The following is a 20,272-nucleotide window of genomic DNA, read 5'->3' on the forward strand; positions in this document are numbered from 1 at the left end:
CTCCACTCAGCACTATTCTATAAATATAACAGTTATGTTGATGTTTCTATAATTTGCACTATAATCAGTTAAACGGGCCTATATTTTAGCTTTCCATTTTGACTTCTCTATTGAGTCATAGCATTTGTTATGTTTGAAATCACACAAAAAAAAAGGTCAGCAAAGTGTTTTTCATTATGATGTGATAAGTTAAAGTAGCCACTACAAGAGCAGAAGGATTAACACAGTTTACTGCATGCTCTTCTTAAGCAAAATAGATCTCATTCTAATTAGTATGCAGACGCTGCAGGAGTCTACTGCTGTGTTTTCATCTAGCACTTCATTCAAATCCGCACAATCATCTATTCCTGCAGTAATGCAACGACAACACTGATTCCTCCATGAGGGAGGGAGAGAGAGAGAGAGACAAAAGATAGGTTACCATTGACACGCATTGATCGCCATCTTCAATTTCAGGCTGTGACCAATCAGTCGGAGGTGATGGAGGAGGTTTCTGAGAGCTTGAAATCAGCCCTCTGCCGGTTTGCTCTGTTGATGATGTCTCCACTGTACCAACAACAACACCTGTTTTGGGGAGCTTTGTCTGGACACCTGTGACGCACACACAATAACAGAGTGTAAACAATATAGGGTAATGTGATACGTAGGCATCTTCACTCAGAGAGCAATCATCCGTCATTTGAGAGACACACACCAACCCTTCTCCTGTATATCAGTCTGTGTTCTGAAACCTGGAGGCCAACTTCATGCAAGACCATTGATTAAAACCGGCAACCCACATCTGCTTTTCTTTTTAAACCTACTGCAGCTTCACAAACGATAAAACAAAAACATATTGTACTTCAATTGTGCATGAAACACAGTAATTACAAATAATGCACAAAGCATGAATGAATATTGATGATATTTTCAACCTTTGAGACTGCCTCACGTTAATCGTCAAAGCCTATGTTTACATGTTCAACTCACCTTTACATCAGCTTTGTTTTCGGCACAACAGACTGCACAGACACAGCATGTCTTACTATGAAAGCAATACAGTGCTCATGTAAACCTTTTTTACTGGATGAATTATTTACAAAAATTAACATACATGTTTCATGGCATTGTGAAACATTAAAACGTGTCTTCACAGTTTATACAGAAAGATCTTTATTAATCATTAGATTGATAAGAATAAACATGATGAATCTTGTCTATGGGTTCAGGGTTCATAATGTCTTGTTTTTTAAGCTAGTTTTTTTTTGGGCAAAGTCAACATACAGATAGCCAACAACACACATAGAACTTCTTTCTGTTGAAAAATGGAGGGCACTGCTAGAATCAACGTTTTGGCAAAACCCAGGGACATTTTGAAGGAAATTCCAGAAAACAGTCCTTACTAAAATGTGCATCTGTATCTGCTTCAGCTTAGGTTGTTTGGCAAATAATGACAGGAGGCTCCTGGTTCTGGTTTGAACCCCAGAACAGCACAGTCTGACCTATTTACAGCAATTTTCAAAGACTGGCCTCATCACCAAACCCCCCCCCCCTTTGAAATGCTTTAACCTTAATACCCCTAAAAATGTCTACATTGCCCCTTATGTAAATATAACAACAAATAAATAATGATAACATGATTGGAATCAAATTGTGTAATGTCATAAATACCTGCACGTTGACATCCTAATCTCTAACTAATGCAACACTTTGCTTCTCAATTGAACTGCTTGTACACTTGTTGCAACATTGAATGTTTTTATTTTAGTATGTATTTAGGCAATGATGCAGAAGGTAACATGACGTGCAGGGAATGTATCAGGATGACCTCTAAATTGTGACTGTAAATGTTTTCAGGACCTTTGACTATATATATCCTGTAACTCTCATTTATAAGTGATCCATAAAGACCACACAGAGATCTACCAAAATCAACTCATCTTTGAAATGCTCAGAGGTATATTTTAATATTTTGAACATGTTAATATGTAACAGCTGTAAATAATAAAAACATATCTTATTTTTTGATATTGGTTTCTGTCTTACACTTTGCTTTATAGCAACTGTTTGAAGCAGTTTCTCAAATGTTGGTGTTTTTTCAGGTCATTCGTGTGTATAGAAAGCAGTTGCCTTTGTTAATTTTCAAACATCCACACTGCTCTGTCTGGAACTATGTGAAGTGTTTCATTGATTTTCAGTTAACTCGTATCAGTACATCTGGCAGGAGCGACAGCACGGCTGATCACGTGACAGAGAAGGGCAGGGGCACGCGCAGGGTTTTTTCACACTTTTGTAAACAACATGGCGATTCACGGATTGGCCCTGCTAGCTTACTGATAAAACACTGTGCTGTCAAACGTCAGCCATTGTGTGTTATAAACGTTATATATTAGACCTTGCGGGGGTTACGCGTATGCTTCATTGTTAAGTTCGCACCGAGACGACAAAGAGTTTGGCCGACGAGCTGTCAAGAAGAGCGTCTGACAGTCAAACGGTACGGTTAGCATCTGAGCTAGCTCTGCAAAACCAACCTCTGCACCTCAATCATTAGAGCTAGCTTACAGTACACTGATGCTGGTCGATTTCAGAACATGGTGTTTGTGTATTTCTAGAAGTGGTAGTACAATGGCTTAGGCAAATAAATGGAATTGTTGAACTAAAACAGAGCTGTGTTTTGCAGCCATTTTTACCTAACTTCTGGTTTCTCTTTCCCTTTCTTGTTATAACGACCTTAGTTACTTGGTGAATAAGATAACGAATGTTAGAATAAATATCCAGATCTCTGACTTTTCAAATATCAATACTGAAGTTATAATTTTCTGTTAGAAGAATAATGAATACCTTAAGAAAGTATTAGCATCATCAATATAAACTTCTATTAGCCAAAGTAAATGTTGTCTTGATTCAGTGAATGTCCCATTTCATATAATCATGTTTGTAAAAATATATATAATTATTGATGAATTCATTTATAATAACTTAATATTGAAGCTGGTTGAACGTGACACTTTAAATACTGCTGTGTAGCTTAAAAAATACATCATTATTTATTAGTTGAATTATAATTCGTATAAATACAATTCATTTATAGTTTGTCAACAAAAGAGGTATAAAGCAGGATGAAATGAAGTACGAGTATCTCTAAATAAAGTACAGTACATGAGTAAAAACACTTAAGTGTGTTGCAAAAGTTGGAAATTATTTAGAGACTTGATTTAAACTGCAAGCCAACATCTACAGTGATTGAACATTATTCCACTATTATGCATTTCTGTTCACCTGGTTTCCCCCAGGTAAATCTGAAACTGTTATTTAATTTCCAAATGATCCTCCCTGCCAGGCCCTCTTCAGTCTATGGGCTCTCAGTCCAGTTCTGGGATGTCTGGAGGAAGGGGCTCTTCCAGTGGCAACCCAGCTGAGCAGTCAGACGCAGCAGAACCGAACCAGAGCAGCAGCAGTAGTAGCAGCAGCAGCAGCAGCAGCAGCAGCAGCAGCCGGGGCCGCAGGACGGCTGAGAGGCAGCAAGGAGACAGACCGGCAGCATCAGAGGAAGACGTTGACTTAGCTGAAGTGCTGGCTTACCTACTGAGAAGGTGAAGAGAGAGGATTTTGAAGTTTAAGATACTGGCCTTGTTAGTAAAACGGCTTTCACAGCTCTACTTAGAAACTCTTATCCTAGTTTGTTGTTTTTCTCAATTCAATTTTGGGAAAAGCATTTAATATTCTGGATACTTGTATAGGTAGCTTGAGTGAATACGCAAAACATGTACAAATCGTTTTGAATCTACAGACCATCCTAAATGTATTATATGTAATTCAGACTACTCAACCTGTAAATCAATGTTGTTCTGTTTTCATTCTCTGTCATGGGAGCAAATAATGTAAACCTCTCATTACATTGCATCACTAAAGCTAAGGAGTGTTGGTGGAATTGGGGAATTTACCATCTGTATACATGTTTGATTTTTAAAGCCGTTTAAGTGGCTGGGACATTTTTGAATATTCCTCCTGTGAACAACCACACATTTAAGCACTGATCCTTGACAGCGGCAGGTCCTCTGATCCTCCATCCAGAGTGATTTTTTTTTACCAGACTGAAGCTTTACTCACAACACAGTGGCACTTCTGCTAGCTTGTGTCTCCCTATTGTGCTGCAGCTTCACCATGCTGTTGTCTAAATTAACATTTAAGTATGTAAATCAAAAACTCTGTTCCAATGTTCTCCATTATTCCTTGAAATGATTTATATGTGCAGTATTCCCTGTGGAGGGTTATTTTCTTTCAATGGTTTATCTAAATTTGGATTGAATGTGTCTATGTGTGTGCAGGGGCCAGGTCCGACTGGTCCATGGCAGCTGGGCCACAGGTCTGCAGGTGGTCCAGTCGTACTCTGACTCTGATGAGGACAGTGACGGAGCCTGGGAGGGGCGGCTGGGCGACCGCTACAACCCCCCAGGTAACCTCCCACTAACACCGTTCACTGTACAGGTAGAAAGGTAGAAAGATATATTTTGACTGCCTTGCACTTCTTCTGTACACATTGTAAAGCCTTTGACATCCTGTTAAAACAATCTATTTCCTGTATTAATTAGCAAAGTGTTGTGACAGAGCGCTTCTGTTTGTCTTCTGTTTAGTTAGATTCCACCCAATACCCAGTAACAGAAGCATGATGAATTCATATCAATGCGTTGAATCCTTACATTTTTCACAGAAAACATTAAGGCTATTTTTGTGTATTAAGTAAATGTTATTTAAAGGAAATAAAGTCAGTTGTTCAGATCAAAATGTCCTTGTGACTCAGTATCATTTAGTTGTTTATGTATAATTTGTCAAATGGTCATCCAACAGTTGTAGGAAAGTCAGCAGCTTGTTCTCATAAATATGCAGCCACAATTTTTAATCAGAATGTATGTTTTGTAACAAATTATGAAAGTTTGTTGTCAGATAAATACTAATTATCAAGACTTGTTTTCAACCAGTGGACACCCAACCAGACACGCATGAAGTGGACCAGAGTGAGATCCGAACTCAGATCCTGCTGGCCACCGGCTCCTCTACGCTGAAAAACCGACACAGTTTCACCCACATGCTAGCAGAGGTCAGAGTGCAGCCATACAAACAAAAGCAGCAGAATACAATTGGCCCATTTTCAGCACTCGTGATGTAGCAAAGATGATGATGATTAGTATTCATCAGTTTCAGCCACATTTCATTTGTTTTTTAAAGTTTTAAAAAATATCAAAGAGGATTTAGGTCACTTGTTTCTGTCAGGACAGTTTGAAACACACTTAATGTTGACCAATTTGTTCGACTCTTTTAGAGGGAACAAGGCCGATGTAGAGGCTCTAGTTTTTCCCACGGAGAGTGCAGTCGTATCCGAACACAGTACGTTTCTTTTAAAGTTCTACATCTTTTCAATATCTCTTAACAAATTGCAAGATGGTCACACAGAGAATCAATCAAATGATTTTGACCTTGTTCCCTTTGCAGTTTTCTGCCAAACTATGTATCCCACAAGGATACGTACCAGCAGAAAGCCTTCTGTGGAGTGTACAGCGAGGATGGCAACATGTTCCTCTCTGCCTGCCAAGGTAAATAACCGACATCCAACATTGGAACCCAGAGGAACTGAATCAGACCTGATAATAAGTCGTAGTGTTTGTTTAAAACAACGTGGACCAATAAATACTCAGGGCCATTTGTGTAGTGAACTATAAAGACGAGGGCCCAAGTTATGTCACGTGATAACAGCCACCAATTATATAATATACTATATTTTCTTCCCGTCCCTCGCTGCAGACCAGAACATCCGCCTGTACGACACCAGCAGGGGACGCTTTCACCTACGGCAGACCGTGAAGGCTCGGGATGTGGGGTGGAGCGTGCTGGACGTCTGCTTCACCCCTGACTCTCAAAATGTGCTCTACTCCAGCTGGTCTGACTACAGTAAGGCTAACGGAGCCGTAAGATAGTCAGTCAATAAGTATTGTTCGTGATTCCCAAAGATCCATGTAATCTATATGAACATTTTACTGAAGACAGGAGTTCCAGCAAGGGAGGACTAGCCGTGCAACAACATTTCCTCAATATCAGTTTAATTGTGCGGTATCCTGAGGATTCACCACTTTACCTTGCTGTCAGGGAACTGAAGCTGTTCATCTCTTAGGCACCAGACTCCATTGACTAAAAACAACCATTTTAAAGGGGCCCTATCATGCTTATCTCCATGTTCCATTAGTATTGTGTGCCTCTACTATGACATTCTTATGTTCAAAAAGGTCTATTTTCTCATACTGCCTGTGCTGCAGCAGCTCTTTTCCCCCTCTGACTGAAACCAGAGCCATATATGATGTTGTATTGATATAATCTCTGTCTTTTTCCCCCACAGTTCATTTGTGCAGTATAGATGGAGACAGTGAAAACCACACCGCCCTGGACCTCAAGTTAGTGTTTCCCTCATAGTAACTTATAACATAACAGAGCAGGTAATCTATCACTCCCTACCCGCCGCCCTCCTCTCCCTCCCTTAGTACTTGGATGAATGACGCTGTCAGAACATGTCGCCTCAACATCCATCCTCTCACTTTGTCTGTGTGTGTGTTACTCTGAAGGGAAGAGATCATTATTTCAACAAAGTACTTTCATTATAAACCCATCGCTCGTAACTAAAGCATTGTTTAAGAGGTGAGGCGTGCCTTCATCTCGCTTATTTGGTGTGTGATGACATACAATAGGCAGTGTGATTCAATAGCAACTACTGCTGCCGTGTCAACCTGCTTGTGTGTTGTGCTTTGTAGTCCAGATGAGAGGAGGTTCTGTGTGTTCTCACTAGCTGCGTCCACAGATGGCAACGAGATCCTGGGAGGGTGAGTACAATTTGCTTTTATGTTTCAAGGCAGTGACTGACAGGGTTGAAACGAGGACTGGAGTCTCTTTCAGAAATGTGAATTCAGGCAGCCAGTGAAACACTCTCCTTTAAGCTTATTTTTGAATACTTGAGTTCTGTGGATAAAACATCTTTATTTAAATAGAAAAGCAAGATCATTCTCGTTTAACCTCCTAATTAAAATGTGTTACATTTCTCTCTGCTCTCCTCTCAGAGCGAACGACGGCTGCCTGTACGTTTTTGATCTTGAGCAGAATAAACGAACGTTGAAGGTTGGTGCCTCTAATTGGTTTTTGGTTTTGCTTGTGGGTCTGCTTGTACTGGCTTTCGTGTCACGTCCCCTCGTGTCTGTTTGTGCATCATCCCCCGATCAAGGTGAGCCCGTCATTAGCGGACCTCCCTCACAAGAAGTTTCACACCGCCCCTCTGTCTGTAAAGCATCAGCACAGAGTCAGGCTCCTCCCTGCAGTGGGACAGGGGGTTAAACCCTCCTCCTCTACCCACAACTCCCCTCTGTGTAGAAGTCAGTAGCTGCCCTCTACCATCTGCTTCACCACCGTCTTGTGCTCTTTCTTATTCTGTCTCATCCTCTCCGTCAGTCTGTGCTTAATCTCTGAACCCAAACATAACACAAAGGCATATATAGTCAACCTAGAACAGGTTTTGGATTATTGGTTAAACAGTATTCTAAACCTATTGGATATGGATCCAAGGGTCACTACTTTTATGGCTGTAATGGCAGAGTGAGTGTCATCACATTGTGAGACGAATGTGTGTGTCAAAATACCACAGAAAGGAAATTAGAAGTACACAACACATGCATTGTACCCACACTTCCAAAAGCTAGGTTGTAGCACCACCCTGCTCATCTGCTGCACAGAAGTGTGCAGATAATGTTATTTTCTGAGCCGGTGTCCTTCAATCTGGCAGAGAAATGTGTCTGCCATTAAATCAAACAGGAAATACTGTGTGCAAGTGACCTCACCAAACAAGTTTTTTAGCCACAACTCAAGAATTGATATGGTAATTATGACAATCCCCCACAAATATCCAATAGACATGAATACAAAGTGACTGGTTTGAGGAGGTATGCATCCATGAGGTGGTAATGCTAGTCTTTCCTGTCACGAGTTTGACACACAAAGACACTATCACACAGTCATGTATACACACTGTGTATACACACTGTGTCTCACAAAGAAAATCAAACAATCTCTCCCCACATGCTCGCACAGAAAAACTGACTGTCTCTTCTGCTCGTCAGATTGATGCCCACGAGGACGACGTGAATGCGGTGGCGTTCGCCGACAGCTCGTCCCAGCTGCTCTTCTCTGGCAGCGACGACGCGCTGTGCAAGGTGTGGGACAGACGGACGCTGCGGGAGGACAGACCGCAGCCCGTCGGACAGCTGGCCGGACACCGAGATGGCATCACCTTCATCCACAGCAAGGTGGGGGAGGCGAGGGGAGGAATGCTGCTGGTGTTTTATCAATCTGTCAATGACAAGTTCCACCGAAGCCTCATGGGTAGTTGGATTTGACCGATGATTGGTCGGAAGTTGATTAATTAAAAGCTAATATTAGCCCAGTGTAATCTACCCCGAGGTTTGTTTTCTTTTCTGTCTAAAACTCCTGCTCATGTGTTGCTACTGTGCCAGGGAGACGCACGCTATCTGATCAGCAACTCCAAGGACCAGTCCATCAAGCTCTGGGACGTCAGGAAGTTTTCCCCCAAAGAGGGACTGGCAGCTTCCCGTCTGGCTGTCACGCAACAAAACTGGGATTACCGCTGGCAGCAGGTTCCCCAGAGAGGTGAGGGAGGAGAAGGAGACACTAATAGTGAATGAGTCAGGAGGGTGAAGTTAGAGGACAAGAGGAAGAAAAGAGGAGATAAACGTGATGTGACGTTATCAAGGGAACGAGACAGGGCCAATGACAGGGAGGTGAAACGTGGGTGTGTTGAGGGTAAGGGGATATGACATTATTTAAACAACGCATGGAAAAATAATCATTGCAAGTCAAAGAGGAGGGAGGGCCTAGAGGAGAGGTGAAGGATGGGAGCTTGGATAATGAAATCCAGCAGAGATGGGAAGGGAAAATCCTAAAAAAACAAAACAGCTGCTCACTTTTTGAGTCTGATAACAGATGTAAAGGATCTCTTTATGTCTAATTAGTTGTGATTACTTTGTGTTTTTTTTAATATTATGTGCTTTTTTGCAGCCCTGAAGAGACACAAGCTGACTGGCGACACCTCGGTGATGACGTACCGCGGTCACGGCGTTCTGCACACCCTCGTCCGCTGCCGTTTCTCTCCAGAGTTCAGCACAGGGCAGAGGTTCATCTACTCTGGCTGCTCCACTGGCAAAATCATCAGTGAGTCTCACTATGTGATCATGTGTATGTCAGCAGTGTGTAGGGCTGGTATTATGTGTTGGCACTGCATCATCTCTGTGTAGTTATTTTTACATTGGAAATCAATGCAGTTAGATGCTAGAGGGCGATTAAAGGGGCGTGATGCAGACAAGTACTAAATATGTGGATTTTTCTTGTCTTTTTTTCCAGTTTATGACGTCCTGACAGGCAGTGTGGTCTCCAGACTGTCGGGCCATGAAGCGTGTGTGAGGGACGTCAGTTGGCACCCGTACGAGGACAACATCATCAGCAGCTCTGTGAGTGTAACTGGAGTCCATGTGTAAAAGCTTGTGATCAGAGGTATTGCTTTAATTAAAAATGTTTATTGAGGGGAATTTCACCAGACAGTGTTTTCCCAAGTAACGCAGTGCCATGGAATAAGTAGTTTCAGAAGTCCAGCCAGTAGTTAATTCGTTCATTGATGATGTTAAATGTAGATGAGGGTAAGGAGGGTTTTAAGCTGAGCAACCTGGCAGAAAAGTGGTTCAAAGACAGGATGTTTAAGTGACCCTGTCCTCATCCTCCTTTGTCTCTCCACAGTGGGACGGAGCGGTGCGAATGTGGGAGCACAGACAGACCCATCCGCTAGAGGAGGAGAGAGAGCGGGAGAGAGACTGTCCGACAGACAAAAACCTTTAAGAAGGCAAGAGGAGAAGAAGAAGAAGAGGAAGAAGAGGAAAAGAAGTCGGAGGAGATGACATTACTGCAGATGGAGCATTGCTGACCCAGGAAGACAATAAGCCCTGAAGGACTGGGAAACTAAACCATCCTTTAAATTCAATCATGGATATTATTGATTTCAATTATAGCGTGTTGAAAGTGTAAATCTGGAGGGCAAAAAAGCCTTACATCCAAGTGCAGATTAGGGCTCAGTGGGACGGCCTGCCTCTGTTTTTGTTTTTGACTGTCAACAAGCCAAAGCTTCTAAACTTGGCCCGGCAAATGTGCTCAACAGGTAGCACTGCACTTACTTAATGAGCAACGAAAAAATGAATGGTAAGTTAGTTATATAGAAATCAATGTTGGGTGATGCAGGGACAAATGGACGAGGGTAATTCTGTATAAATGTATAGTATTTTAATGGTTTGTGCATTCAGGGAGGGGGTTTAGATTGTTGTCAGTGTACTCATTAGGATTTTTGACCTTGCTGTTATTATTGACATAAGTGTCCTACTTGAGGGGCTGTCGAGTTGAAGGCGGATTATATTATATTAATCCAGCACATTATTTACCAATTTCCCCAAATTATGGAAACTTCCAAGTGGTCAACCTCCTATTTCGTTTTCCATTATACCAAGTTGACCGGAAAACTCAAAACATGTTTTACTTTCAAATTCATAATGATTTTATGTTCAAACCTCTTGGAAGTTTTACCACAACCCCTATATTTAGCCACAGCGGTGGTCTGAAGTCTTATTGTTGACCATGTGTCCGCACTCTGCTCTGAAAACACAAGCCGAGTTTGTGTAAAAAAAGTGATTTTTTTGTTGGCCAATATAAACCTCTGATCTGTTTCTAAGATTTGAATGTGTGTGATAATAGGTATTACATTGGGAAGGGACTGCGCGTGGGTCACAACTTACACACTGATCTGTATATGCAATTTTCAGGTGTTCATAGTTCACTCTCAGAAGGTTGTTTTACAGCAACAATAAAAGCTTTCTTTCAATGTGTTGCAAAAAACCCAATTTTTACTCAAAATGTGTAAGAAGGAAGTACATACATTTGTTCTGTGACGCAAAAAGTGGGACACATAAAATGCTGCAATTACATATGCAGTTAAGAGTGAAGTAAACTGATAAAAGTCGTCACACTGAACACAGATCACATGAAAAGTGAATTTCCCCCTCAAATTGAATTTGCCACAACTGAAAATACGCTGCTGTCGCTTGAAGGTCATTGTAATGACAGCAATGCAGTTAAGTGGTCTAAAATTAGACAGGGATTCTTTGACATGTCTAGTTTTATTTTCACTTCCTACTTAATACATCACAACACCGCGGTGGTAATCATTTATCCTCTCGGCTACAGTTTCAACGAAAGGAATGTATCTGGAAAAGGAGGCCACATCTGAGGAAAACTTGGAAAGTAATCAAAAATGCTTTTCCTATATGTTTAGTAGTTTTAAATCAGAATTCACTTCACGATCTTGCATTTGAATTATGGGAAGAAAGTCTCCCCCATCTAATCACATTAACACTGTAACATCTGTGCAACCAATAACTTATGGACTCCAGCTTCTCCTCGCTGCTGTTCCTATGGGTTTAGAGCCTGTATTAGTAGTGGGACTGGATGTCCTGGCTTGGGAAAGCAGTTCTTGTATGTTTTATTGAGCATAAATCCCACGGAAAGACTAAATTTACTCAATTTGGCGCTGGGAGTTGAGGAGGTTGGAGAGTTTCTGGGCCATAATAAGGGGTACAAAGTGCTGGGAGAAACGCAGCTGTTGATGGCGCCAAATGCAGACTGGCAACAGTTTATAACTTAAATTAGTTTTGGCTCTGACAGCTGAAGCTAAGAATGGAGAGACTGAAAGAGAACCAAAGAAGGATCCAAAAGGGTCATTTTATGCCAGAATGCTTTTTTTAACAGGAATAGATTTTTTTCAAAGTAGTTGTATTTCTAATCGGAGCAAATTCACAAAACATTGCATCATTTTCAGAAAATAACTGGGTCACTTACAGCAGCAGCTATAAGCATGTCCACATTCTGATGTGGGGGGGGGGGCTTTCGAGGGTAAAAGGGACAGAGGGGTTGTATTTTTATAAACCATGTGTTCCCCTGCACGTCTGACAGTGATAAAGTAGAAAGGCTCCCAGAGCAGAACTGGTGTGCCTTGCAAAGACAAAGGAAAGTGACGCAGACTCCACCACAGGGCTCAAATGGACACAAAGAGCAAAGAAGAGGAGAACACTTTCAATCAAAAACGACTTAAGGTCTCATCAGGAGGACAAATGGACATGGATTTAAACTCAGAAAACTCCTCAAATGGCTTCTCAACACAGATCAACTTGGAGAAGTTGCACAAGATGGCTGCAGAGCTGATACTGCTGGGAAAATTCCTCCTGAAACTCCTGAATGCTGCTCTGGTATTTGTAACAGACTTACTGGCCAGGATTTTAGGAAGCAAACTGGTGAGAGGACACTTCCACCTGATGCTGTCTGCGTTGGTGCTGTTTGGTCCTGTGCTCAGCCTCTGGGTGCCAAAATACAGCATCTTCGCTAACAGCAACAACTACCTGTACAGGTATGGCTGTGATTCTGCTTTTAAATGGAAATCTCATGTTTGGGAGGACATACTACTACTGAAAATTGATCCAAGTGGCTGCATGGTTTTCAGTTGGATCTGCATGCTCCTTTAAAACCAAGTCATGAGGGGGTCTTATTATGAGCCCAAAGGTCATTAAACTCCCCTGGTGCGTTAACAGTTCAATTTAAGAGCTAAACTTTAAGATTACTTAATAAAAACTATAGTTAAGTAGATACAGGCATGAACATGTCTCATGGCTGACATGGACTTGCACGAGTTATGATAGTTTGGACATTAGTACGTACATTAAGTAATTGTCTATTTGTAAATAGTTAATAAATCAATATATTCTGTAATCTTTATCATTATTAGTGTGAAATTATGTTAACTTTTAAAACGAGATTTAACACATTATTGTCGTCAAGTGGACTTTTAGAATTTATGGGCAATAAAATACGTCTTCTCAGTCAGTACTTGTTTTGCTGCTACAGCCTTTTCTGATTGCCTCGATTAGTTTTCAAGCTAATGCTAACTAATTCTGCCAGACTCCTTTTTACCTGTGCCCCTCTTACGTCATGATTTAGCATTATCCTGACAGCGTCACCTGAGGCCCGTTCACTAAAGGTTAATATATAACGAAATGAATGACCATAGGGCTTTTTGTTATTTGAAATGTGAAGCCAAAAGCTCCAACAAATTTAAGTGGATTTAGATACTCTCTACCTTTCAAACTTGCCGTGGATCAGATTAGGAAGAGGAAAAGATATAATACTTTTTACTGCGTGGTTGTGTTTTGACGATTTATGTGCCTTTTCATGGGATATCTCTTCTCTCACAGGAAGTTCCTGAAGTCCACTTTGGGCTGGACCTGCATCTTCTCAGGTTCCTTCATCCTTCTCCTCTCCATCTCAGCCCGTCACCCTCGCTCTCTCCTCCTGCGCCACCTCTCCCGGATAGGTGTGGTGGGGCTGCTGTGGTGGGTCTGTCAGCGTCTCCTCACCCTGCTAGAGGACGCATCAGGAACCTGTTATGAGCCTTTGACCCCTGCCCGGGATATCCAAGGCTCCTCGGTACAGCTGCTCCTGCATGAAGACCGCACAAAGCTCTCCTGCCTCAAAGCCAACATGGTGTGGAGAGGTTACGAGGTGTCCCAGGACGTGCTCATCGTCTGCTTGTGTTGCCTGCTGCTTGTGGAGGAAATGTCTGTGTTTGGGCCTCACCTAGCTCAAGGCAAGATGTCACCTGGAGCCCCTTTGAGGTTCATCTTCCTCCTGTGTGTAGTCCTTCTCTCTCTATCGATGTTCCTGCTGCTGTGTTTGCTTGCACACTTCCCAAAGTTCCCCGCCCAGCATCTAGGAGGAGCTCTGGGCTACCTGGGATGGAGGGTACTCTATCAGGGGTGGTACAGACTCAAACCGAGCTGGGGCTGTCCTGCTTTGCCGGGAGAGGGGCTTTTTACCACTACGGACACCCACAAACCTCAGTCGTTTAAAAAGCCTCAATAGATCATGTTATAGGGACGCTACAGTAACCTTTAAAGCTCAGGCTCAAGTCAAAATGGCATCTGTTAAGGGTTGTGTAGAGATGATACAACACCATATATCTCTGGCACCATATGAATATGCAAATGACTACAAATACACAGAAAAGTTCCTGGAGATCATTTTAGCATCCTCAGGAATGAATGCTTTCAGTCCTAACTGCCTGTACGGGAATGACAATCAGAAAAGGTGCTTTGTATTCTCCACCCTTGGCATATGGTAACATGTTGCAAAAAGACTTTGAAATGAATGAATATATAATATCGTCACATGCTTTTACAAATGAGAGCACAAGGTTTTACGTCATGGTAAAAATGTCCAGTTTGAAATGAGTTTGTTTTTGGTTCCTTTCATGAAATGTCATTTAAAAAATGTATGTTGCCGTCCGTGTTGTCCAGGTCTTCCTTTAAAAAGAAATGATTAAATTGCGATAAATAAGTCAATATTTATGTGGAACCAGGGTTTAAATTCCAATTCAGACAAACATGAGAGCAGACAAAGTATCGGAGTATTTTGCTTTATTTAGTAATCTGAAACTAAATGGAGGCACAATGAGAAAATGAAAACATTTTTGTCAGAGCGGTGTCTTGTTACTCGAGTGTCACACTACACTGGTTGTATCTTGTTGGAGAAGCCTGAGAGTGTGTTGCAGTCTCAGTAGATGAGAGCCTTTCCCTCTCCTCTGGGCTTCTTAATCTTGTCATAGTTCTTGTTAATGATGTCGAACAGCACAGCCTGCAGAGGGAGATACAGCGAGAGTCATCAGTGGAAATGGTGTGCGAGAAAAAAGATATTAGAAAGATGGACGACGTGCGAGGGAGACAGAAAGGTCAGAGGCAGTAATAAAAGAGAGGGAGACGCTCTGATCCAGAGCTGTAATCGCGTCAAACAGCTCCTTTCATCATCACCTGTACCGCCTTGTTCATTAACAGCATCAAACACAGGAGGACAATAGCCAGAGGAAGGAGACAAACACTGATTAATGGATTCGAGATGGAGCGCCAATCAATTTTACACAAGAACAGCAATTAGTTTAATTACCCTCCTATTAAGAAGGAACGGATTCCATTTAGGCGCTGGAACAAGACTGGAATATTTTATAGATAGCGGGTAGGTTTATATTTAAAGTGCAGAGCGTGATTACAGCAGATGGAAACATTTAACGTTGATAAATGTCATTTACAATTTCCAGATGACGCAGACTGTGATGACGTCAAATTGTCCACAGTTGCTAATTTTATGCAATTTCAAAAATCTGACCCATTTCCACATTTCTCTTCACTGAATTAAAAATGAAAAGAGTCTTACATATGTGTTGCGGATGTCCAGGACTGCGAGGCGGAGCTCACAGTACTGATACCGATCCAGCTCATGGACCAGCTGTCTGTAGTCTCCCTGCAGCAGAGAGCACACAGCACAGAGCTTATATGCAGAAACACACAATGCACGGCTCATCCAGTTCCAGATTTACTCAGAGCAGAACATTTGTTATAACAAGCCATTATTTTACACACAAATGGAGCATGCAGTGTTCAGATGGCAGACAATGAAAATATTGAATCATCATTTTTAAATAGGAATGTGTGAATAATGACAAACACTTGTTACCACTCTGACAACAGACATATTAGACATTAGATACTGACCACGTGGGTTTGCTTGGAGGCTTTGGCCACAGCATCACCTCTCTCATTGTAATATCTAATAAACAAACAAAAAGAACAGTAACAAGTCATAACCAGGATATAATACTGCCTGAAAATCCCTAAATGTTCAAATATATTACAATTCTGAAATCTAACTCATTGTGATTGAAGAAAGATTGCAACTTGTGGCGGCTGCAGCTTTAAGTGACAGTTATACGACAGTGCTATACACTAGTTTGGGGATTAGTAAAAATGGTAGGCTAACACTTCCACACAGATGAAACGGATTAACTATTTGTTGATGTGACTGCACTTTTTCATTCTCATTTAAATAAATAATAAAAGATCAACCAAAAGTGAGTGGCATGCTGTATGTGTGGGCTCTTACTTTGAAATCTGAGTTTGGAATGCTTCGATCTTAGTGCGTGTGTTGGTCAGCAGCTCGAACACTTTCTCCTGTGGGACAACGCAAATTATAAAACCTAGTAGACACATTTCACTGGAGAAACAAATGCCCTTCTTTTTTTCCAAGACAGTTCAAATATTTTAGGGCTCTAACAAACCATCCTCGTTTCCCCACCTGTACAGCCACTCCAAAGTTGTTTCCGTCTTCAATTTTAGGGATTTGGAGCTGCACCCACATGGACACCTGCCCAGGAGAATCAGATGAGTGTTAGTACTTAATGCTTTACTCAATTTTGGGATAAAGGCAGCCAAAGAAAATTACAACACAACCGTTTTAAGTGTGTTTGGCATGCACTCAAAAGGCATATCCCTTATATATGCTATGCACTAGACTAGTAGAGGTCACACCACATCTAGACATTTCTTCTGGAGCTAAAACACTAATTAAGAGACTGACCGTGTTGAGCTTCTCCTTCAGAGTCTGGATCTGAGGCTTCACCTCCTGCAGGAGACTCTCCACCTTCTCATTGCTGCAGATGGGACCGCAAGGAGGCCCTGGAGGACAAAACCAACCGTCCCAAAATATTGTTTTATTCTTCACATACCAAATCATGCAGGTTAAACTAGGCGTCACTTGCTCTGCTTTCTAATATATTTTCCTTTAAAATGCGCATGCATATTAAACGTCATGAAGGGATTGGTTTGTAGCTAACGTAATGATACACATTTCATGTTTTTAAAATCACTTATGATGGTTTTCCTTTTGCAAGAGGTATCTGAAATGAGACTTTACAAATCACAAAGCTGTCATATGTTCTTTATTTCACCCCTTTTATTCAAAAGAGTGCTTCATGTACAGAAAACAAAGCACATGGTTTTATAAGTGTTCTACATCCATTGCAGTATGCTGATTTATGTTATCCTCATCCCTACCTGAATCCTCCTCCTCTTTCTCGCCGTCCTTGTCTTTCTTCCCCTCTTTGGCCTCTTTCTGCAACGTGAGAACAGAAGGCAGCAGGTCAAGGAGTTTTCACTGCCTATTAATCTCTTAGACAGCTCTCCCACATGCTTTTTTTAACATGGCTAAATGAAGATGTCAAAGTTTTTTCTTTGTCTAAGAAATGTAACCTAGTTCCATCAGTCCCTGCTCTGTGCACACAGCTTGTGAACACACCTCAACAGCCAGGTTTGTTCCCCAGAGCTGCTGTATAATCCCAAATATTATTTGAAGCCATTTTTCCCCCTTATAAAATATACTGAGACTGGCAGCGCTGTGCTATTTCCCCCTCTCAAATCCAAGTTAGCAATGTGACAGCAACTGCTAAAATAAAAAGTGCATACATAAGGGATACAATAAAGGGTTTTTCACTGAGGCATTTTTCTGCTTTCATCTTAAAGTCAAAGCTCATGTGTGCTGCATAGAGCACCTTCAGTATACTGCAAAGACCTATAGAGTGTTAGTCCCATAAAAACATTTATTGAAGCTTATTTGATGCCAGATCAAAAAAAAGGCACATCAGGTCAATTTAGTTTTTCTTAAATCCCACCCACTCTGCTAGATTCTTAAGCAGTCCTTGGTTATTCACAGTAATTGTAACCATAGTAACACGCAATTCAGATATAATATGAAACACTGAATATAAATCCTTGACTGAGGATTCCGGTTGACTCGCTTTATGCAGAGCCCAAGGAGAAATGGGATGGCTAGGAAACTAAAACACTTAACTAACACTTCTTATTAAGCCTGTGACACTTACTTACTACAGAACTGGTGTTTACTTTCCATTCATCTTCTTGAAACCCCCTGAAGTGCTCTTAATTAAGCATTAAACTAATAATTGGTTACACTTGCTGCACTCAAAGAAAGAAATCTCTTGTATGCCTGAAAGTATTTGGGCTTCATCCAATCAGCATGCTTAATGGAGTTGCATCATTTTTTAAGACAATACAGCCAAAGTGCTTCCTGATGTGGGACATACCTCCTCCTTCTTCTTGCGTTTGGCCTCCTCTTTGGCTGGGTCTGGAATCGGGATGTCCAGCGGAGCCTTCAGAGACGCCAGGTCATCACAGCTGAAAGATGTCTGTCAGAAAAAATGAACGTCCTGTTACATCTCTTATGTATTGAATACCCTTTCATACGTACAGGTCTACTAAACAGCTCAGGATTTGAGGAACTGGTGCCGAAACACACTAAGCTATAAAAAGCTGTATTCTTGAGGAAAAAGAACAGTAAGCAGGGTGCAAATCCACGTTTTTGTACACATGCCAAATGGCTAGTGAATGTTTCGAGTTTGCCAGCCACTCATGAAATACCCATTGTTTATTTTGGCTATTGATGCAAATATACCACCCGCTTGCTTTATCCAACCAGTATTTACTGCTGATGTAGTCTCCCTGTTTTTCTTAAGAAAACTCAAAAATACCCTCCAGGGCCCAGTAGTGAAAAGTACTTTTAATCAAGTGCTGGACTTAAGTAGCCATGCAGGATTTTGACTTGGATTGTAGTATTTCTACACTGCTGTATTAATACTTCTACTTCATAAAGGATCTTAATACTAGACCTCCACATAGCTAATAGAGTATACCTTCAGCAGCATCTGCAGCTCTTCAATCTTCTGAGGGAAGAACTTGTAAACCAGCTCTTCTGCCTGAAATACAAACATAGAAATAAAGAACCTTCCATCGACACACAACGTTTCTGATATCCCTGCGACAGATCATTTGAGATGGGACAGCTGGTACGGGGTTGTAACTGTTAGATGAATTACCTCTTTGGTGAGATTCTGGCAGAAGTCATCCGCCTGCAGTGAAGAGATTTTAGGTTCAGTTGAGAGATTTACAAATATATTTAAACACTGTACAGTATATATATATATGCTATTATATACAAATCACAACAGCTGGTTGCAGTCTATTACCCGAACAACTAGCTGCTCACACCATTTGAACCCAGACAGACACGGTGGGTAACCATCATGCTAGCAAACATAGTGAACGTGCTCACCTGTTTCTTCGACTCGACACGAATACCCACAGCAGCCATCTCGTCTCTGTGGATTAAAAGTTAGTTAATAACTTTATAAAAGCGTTTGAACTCCAACAACCTGTAATAAAGAACAATAAGTGTGTGTAATTTAATGCGACAAGAGACAATACTCACAGTTACTCAGCAGAAAAAGCGAAAATGAAAGTAGGTCTAGACAGTTTCTGACTTCCCCTTGAATTTCCCATGGATGTAAAAACATCTGTTGCATTGTGGGACTTGTAGTCTTTAATGTGGCTTTAGCATTTCATTTCCGGAAAAGAGCCTGCGATGAAAACTATCCTTTTTATAGACTCAACAACAGACTCACAAAAATTGCTCCGAAATGTTTAAATTAACGAGTAAACATAATAATTCAATAATATATCCTTGCTTAATAATACATATTATTTAGAATGGGTGCATATAATCATTATAAATCTAGAAAATAAAGATACTTTTTAGGAAAGGTATACATCTTTTTCAACTGCAATAACAAAGAGCAATGCATTTTGAAAAGTCTTTGCTTGAGTTACACTTGTTCTTTGAATGATAAGCTAATTAGGACCAGCTGTGCAGCACCACTTAGCATATAAAACACACAATTACAACACACACCAACAAACTGCTGCTTCCTCTGTGAGTTCCGCATGTGTCCGCTAGATGGTGCTGCTGTTCGGATTGAGTAAATCTAATTATTTGGTGGCATAAATATAGATAATTATTGACAGCACCAGATCAAATGTCAAAGTCAAAGGTCAAATTGTCTATGTCTTTTTATGAATTTAAACAATATGTTTATATAAAAGGGTGTATGGAGCAGTCTATATGACCCAAAAACATTTCTGTTAATTATATTACAAGTGATTCATCTGTAAAATGGAATGAGGTATTTCTCTTTTAGATCTCTAAAGTATTTAAAGCATAATTTGATCACAAAAAAACACAAATAGCCTATTGAAAGTTATATTAAGACAGATATTCACAGGTCTTTGCAATCAAGCAATCTAACAAACAAAAGCACTGTTTCATCTCAGTATTGATCACTTTAATCCTGAGGCCAAAGTGTGTCTGCTGTTGTGAGCAGATCTGCTGTATGGTGGCTCTTTCATCACGAGCTGCATGGACACAA

General features: G+C 41.0%; 3 protein-coding genes across 3 annotated transcripts; 2 read left to right on the forward strand and 1 right to left on the reverse strand.

Moving 5' to 3' along the window:
- The first annotated feature begins 2,235 nt into the window (after window positions 1-2,235).
- Window positions 2,236-10,945, forward strand: dcaf11 (ddb1 and cul4 associated factor 11). Its single transcript, XM_063912948.1, has 15 exons — window positions 2,236-2,473; window positions 3,320-3,572; window positions 4,308-4,435; window positions 4,959-5,077; window positions 5,300-5,364; window positions 5,470-5,570; window positions 5,779-5,925; window positions 6,368-6,422; window positions 6,777-6,845; window positions 7,080-7,137; window positions 8,130-8,315; window positions 8,523-8,676; window positions 9,085-9,237; window positions 9,427-9,533; window positions 9,817-10,945. Exons 2-15 carry the CDS (start codon window positions 3,334-3,336, stop codon window positions 9,913-9,915), a joined length of 1,680 nt encoding a protein of 559 aa, XP_063769018.1. The 5' UTR covers window positions 2,236-2,473; window positions 3,320-3,333; the 3' UTR covers window positions 9,916-10,945.
- A 1,153-nt stretch (window positions 10,946-12,098) lies between these two features.
- LOC134884218 (fat storage-inducing transmembrane protein 1) lies at window positions 12,099-16,059 on the forward strand. Its single transcript, XM_063912937.1, has 2 exons — window positions 12,099-12,523; window positions 13,365-16,059. The coding sequence occupies exons 1-2, from the start codon at window positions 12,159-12,161 to the stop codon at window positions 14,029-14,031; spliced, it is 1,032 nt and encodes a 343-aa protein (XP_063769007.1). The 5' UTR covers window positions 12,099-12,158; the 3' UTR covers window positions 14,032-16,059.
- Window positions 14,569-19,423, reverse strand: psme1 (proteasome activator subunit 1). The gene is made up of 12 exons (XM_063912938.1): window positions 19,279-19,423; window positions 19,123-19,168; window positions 18,887-18,919; window positions 18,704-18,766; window positions 18,098-18,199; window positions 17,052-17,109; window positions 16,576-16,673; window positions 16,294-16,362; window positions 16,102-16,169; window positions 15,714-15,768; window positions 15,376-15,462; window positions 14,569-14,802 (listed from the first exon to the last, which is right to left on the reverse strand). The coding sequence occupies exons 2-12, from the start codon at window positions 19,159-19,161 to the stop codon at window positions 14,722-14,724; spliced, it is 753 nt and encodes a 250-aa protein (XP_063769008.1). The 5' UTR covers window positions 19,162-19,168; window positions 19,279-19,423; the 3' UTR covers window positions 14,569-14,721.
- Window positions 19,424-20,272: the final 849 nt, after the last annotated feature.

This window comes from Eleginops maclovinus, chromosome 21, assembly GCF_036324505.1.
Source record: "Eleginops maclovinus isolate JMC-PN-2008 ecotype Puerto Natales chromosome 21, JC_Emac_rtc_rv5, whole genome shotgun sequence".
NCBI classification, from domain to species: domain Eukaryota; kingdom Metazoa; phylum Chordata; class Actinopteri; order Perciformes; family Eleginopidae; genus Eleginops; species Eleginops maclovinus.

Coding starts and splice junctions, on each gene's coding strand:
- dcaf11 (XM_063912948.1), top strand. CDS start 3,334: ATGGGCTCTCAGTCCAGTTCTGGGATGTCTGGAGGAAGGGGCTCTTCC. Junction 5,078..5,299: donor TCACCCACATGCTAGCAGAG/GTCAGAGTGCAG, acceptor CGACTCTTTTAG/AGGGAACAAGGCCGATGTAG. Junction 6,423..6,776: donor CACACCGCCCTGGACCTCAA/GTTAGTGTTTCC, acceptor TGTGCTTTGTAG/TCCAGATGAGAGGAGGTTCT.
- LOC134884218 (XM_063912937.1), top strand. CDS start 12,159: ATGGACACAAAGAGCAAAGAAGAGGAGAACACTTTCAATCAAAAACGA. Junction 12,524..13,364: donor AGCAACAACTACCTGTACAG/GTATGGCTGTGA, acceptor CTTCTCTCACAG/GAAGTTCCTGAAGTCCACTT.
- psme1 (XM_063912938.1), bottom strand. CDS start 19,161: ATGGCTGCTGTGGGTATTCGTGTCGAGTCGAAGAAACAG. Junction 17,110..18,097: donor AACGCAAGAAGAAGGAGGAG/GTATGTCCCACA, acceptor CTCACGTTGCAG/AAAGAGGCCAAAGAGGGGAA. Junction 16,170..16,293: donor ACTTTGGAGTGGCTGTACAG/GTGGGGAAACGA, acceptor GTTGTCCCACAG/GAGAAAGTGTTCGAGCTGCT.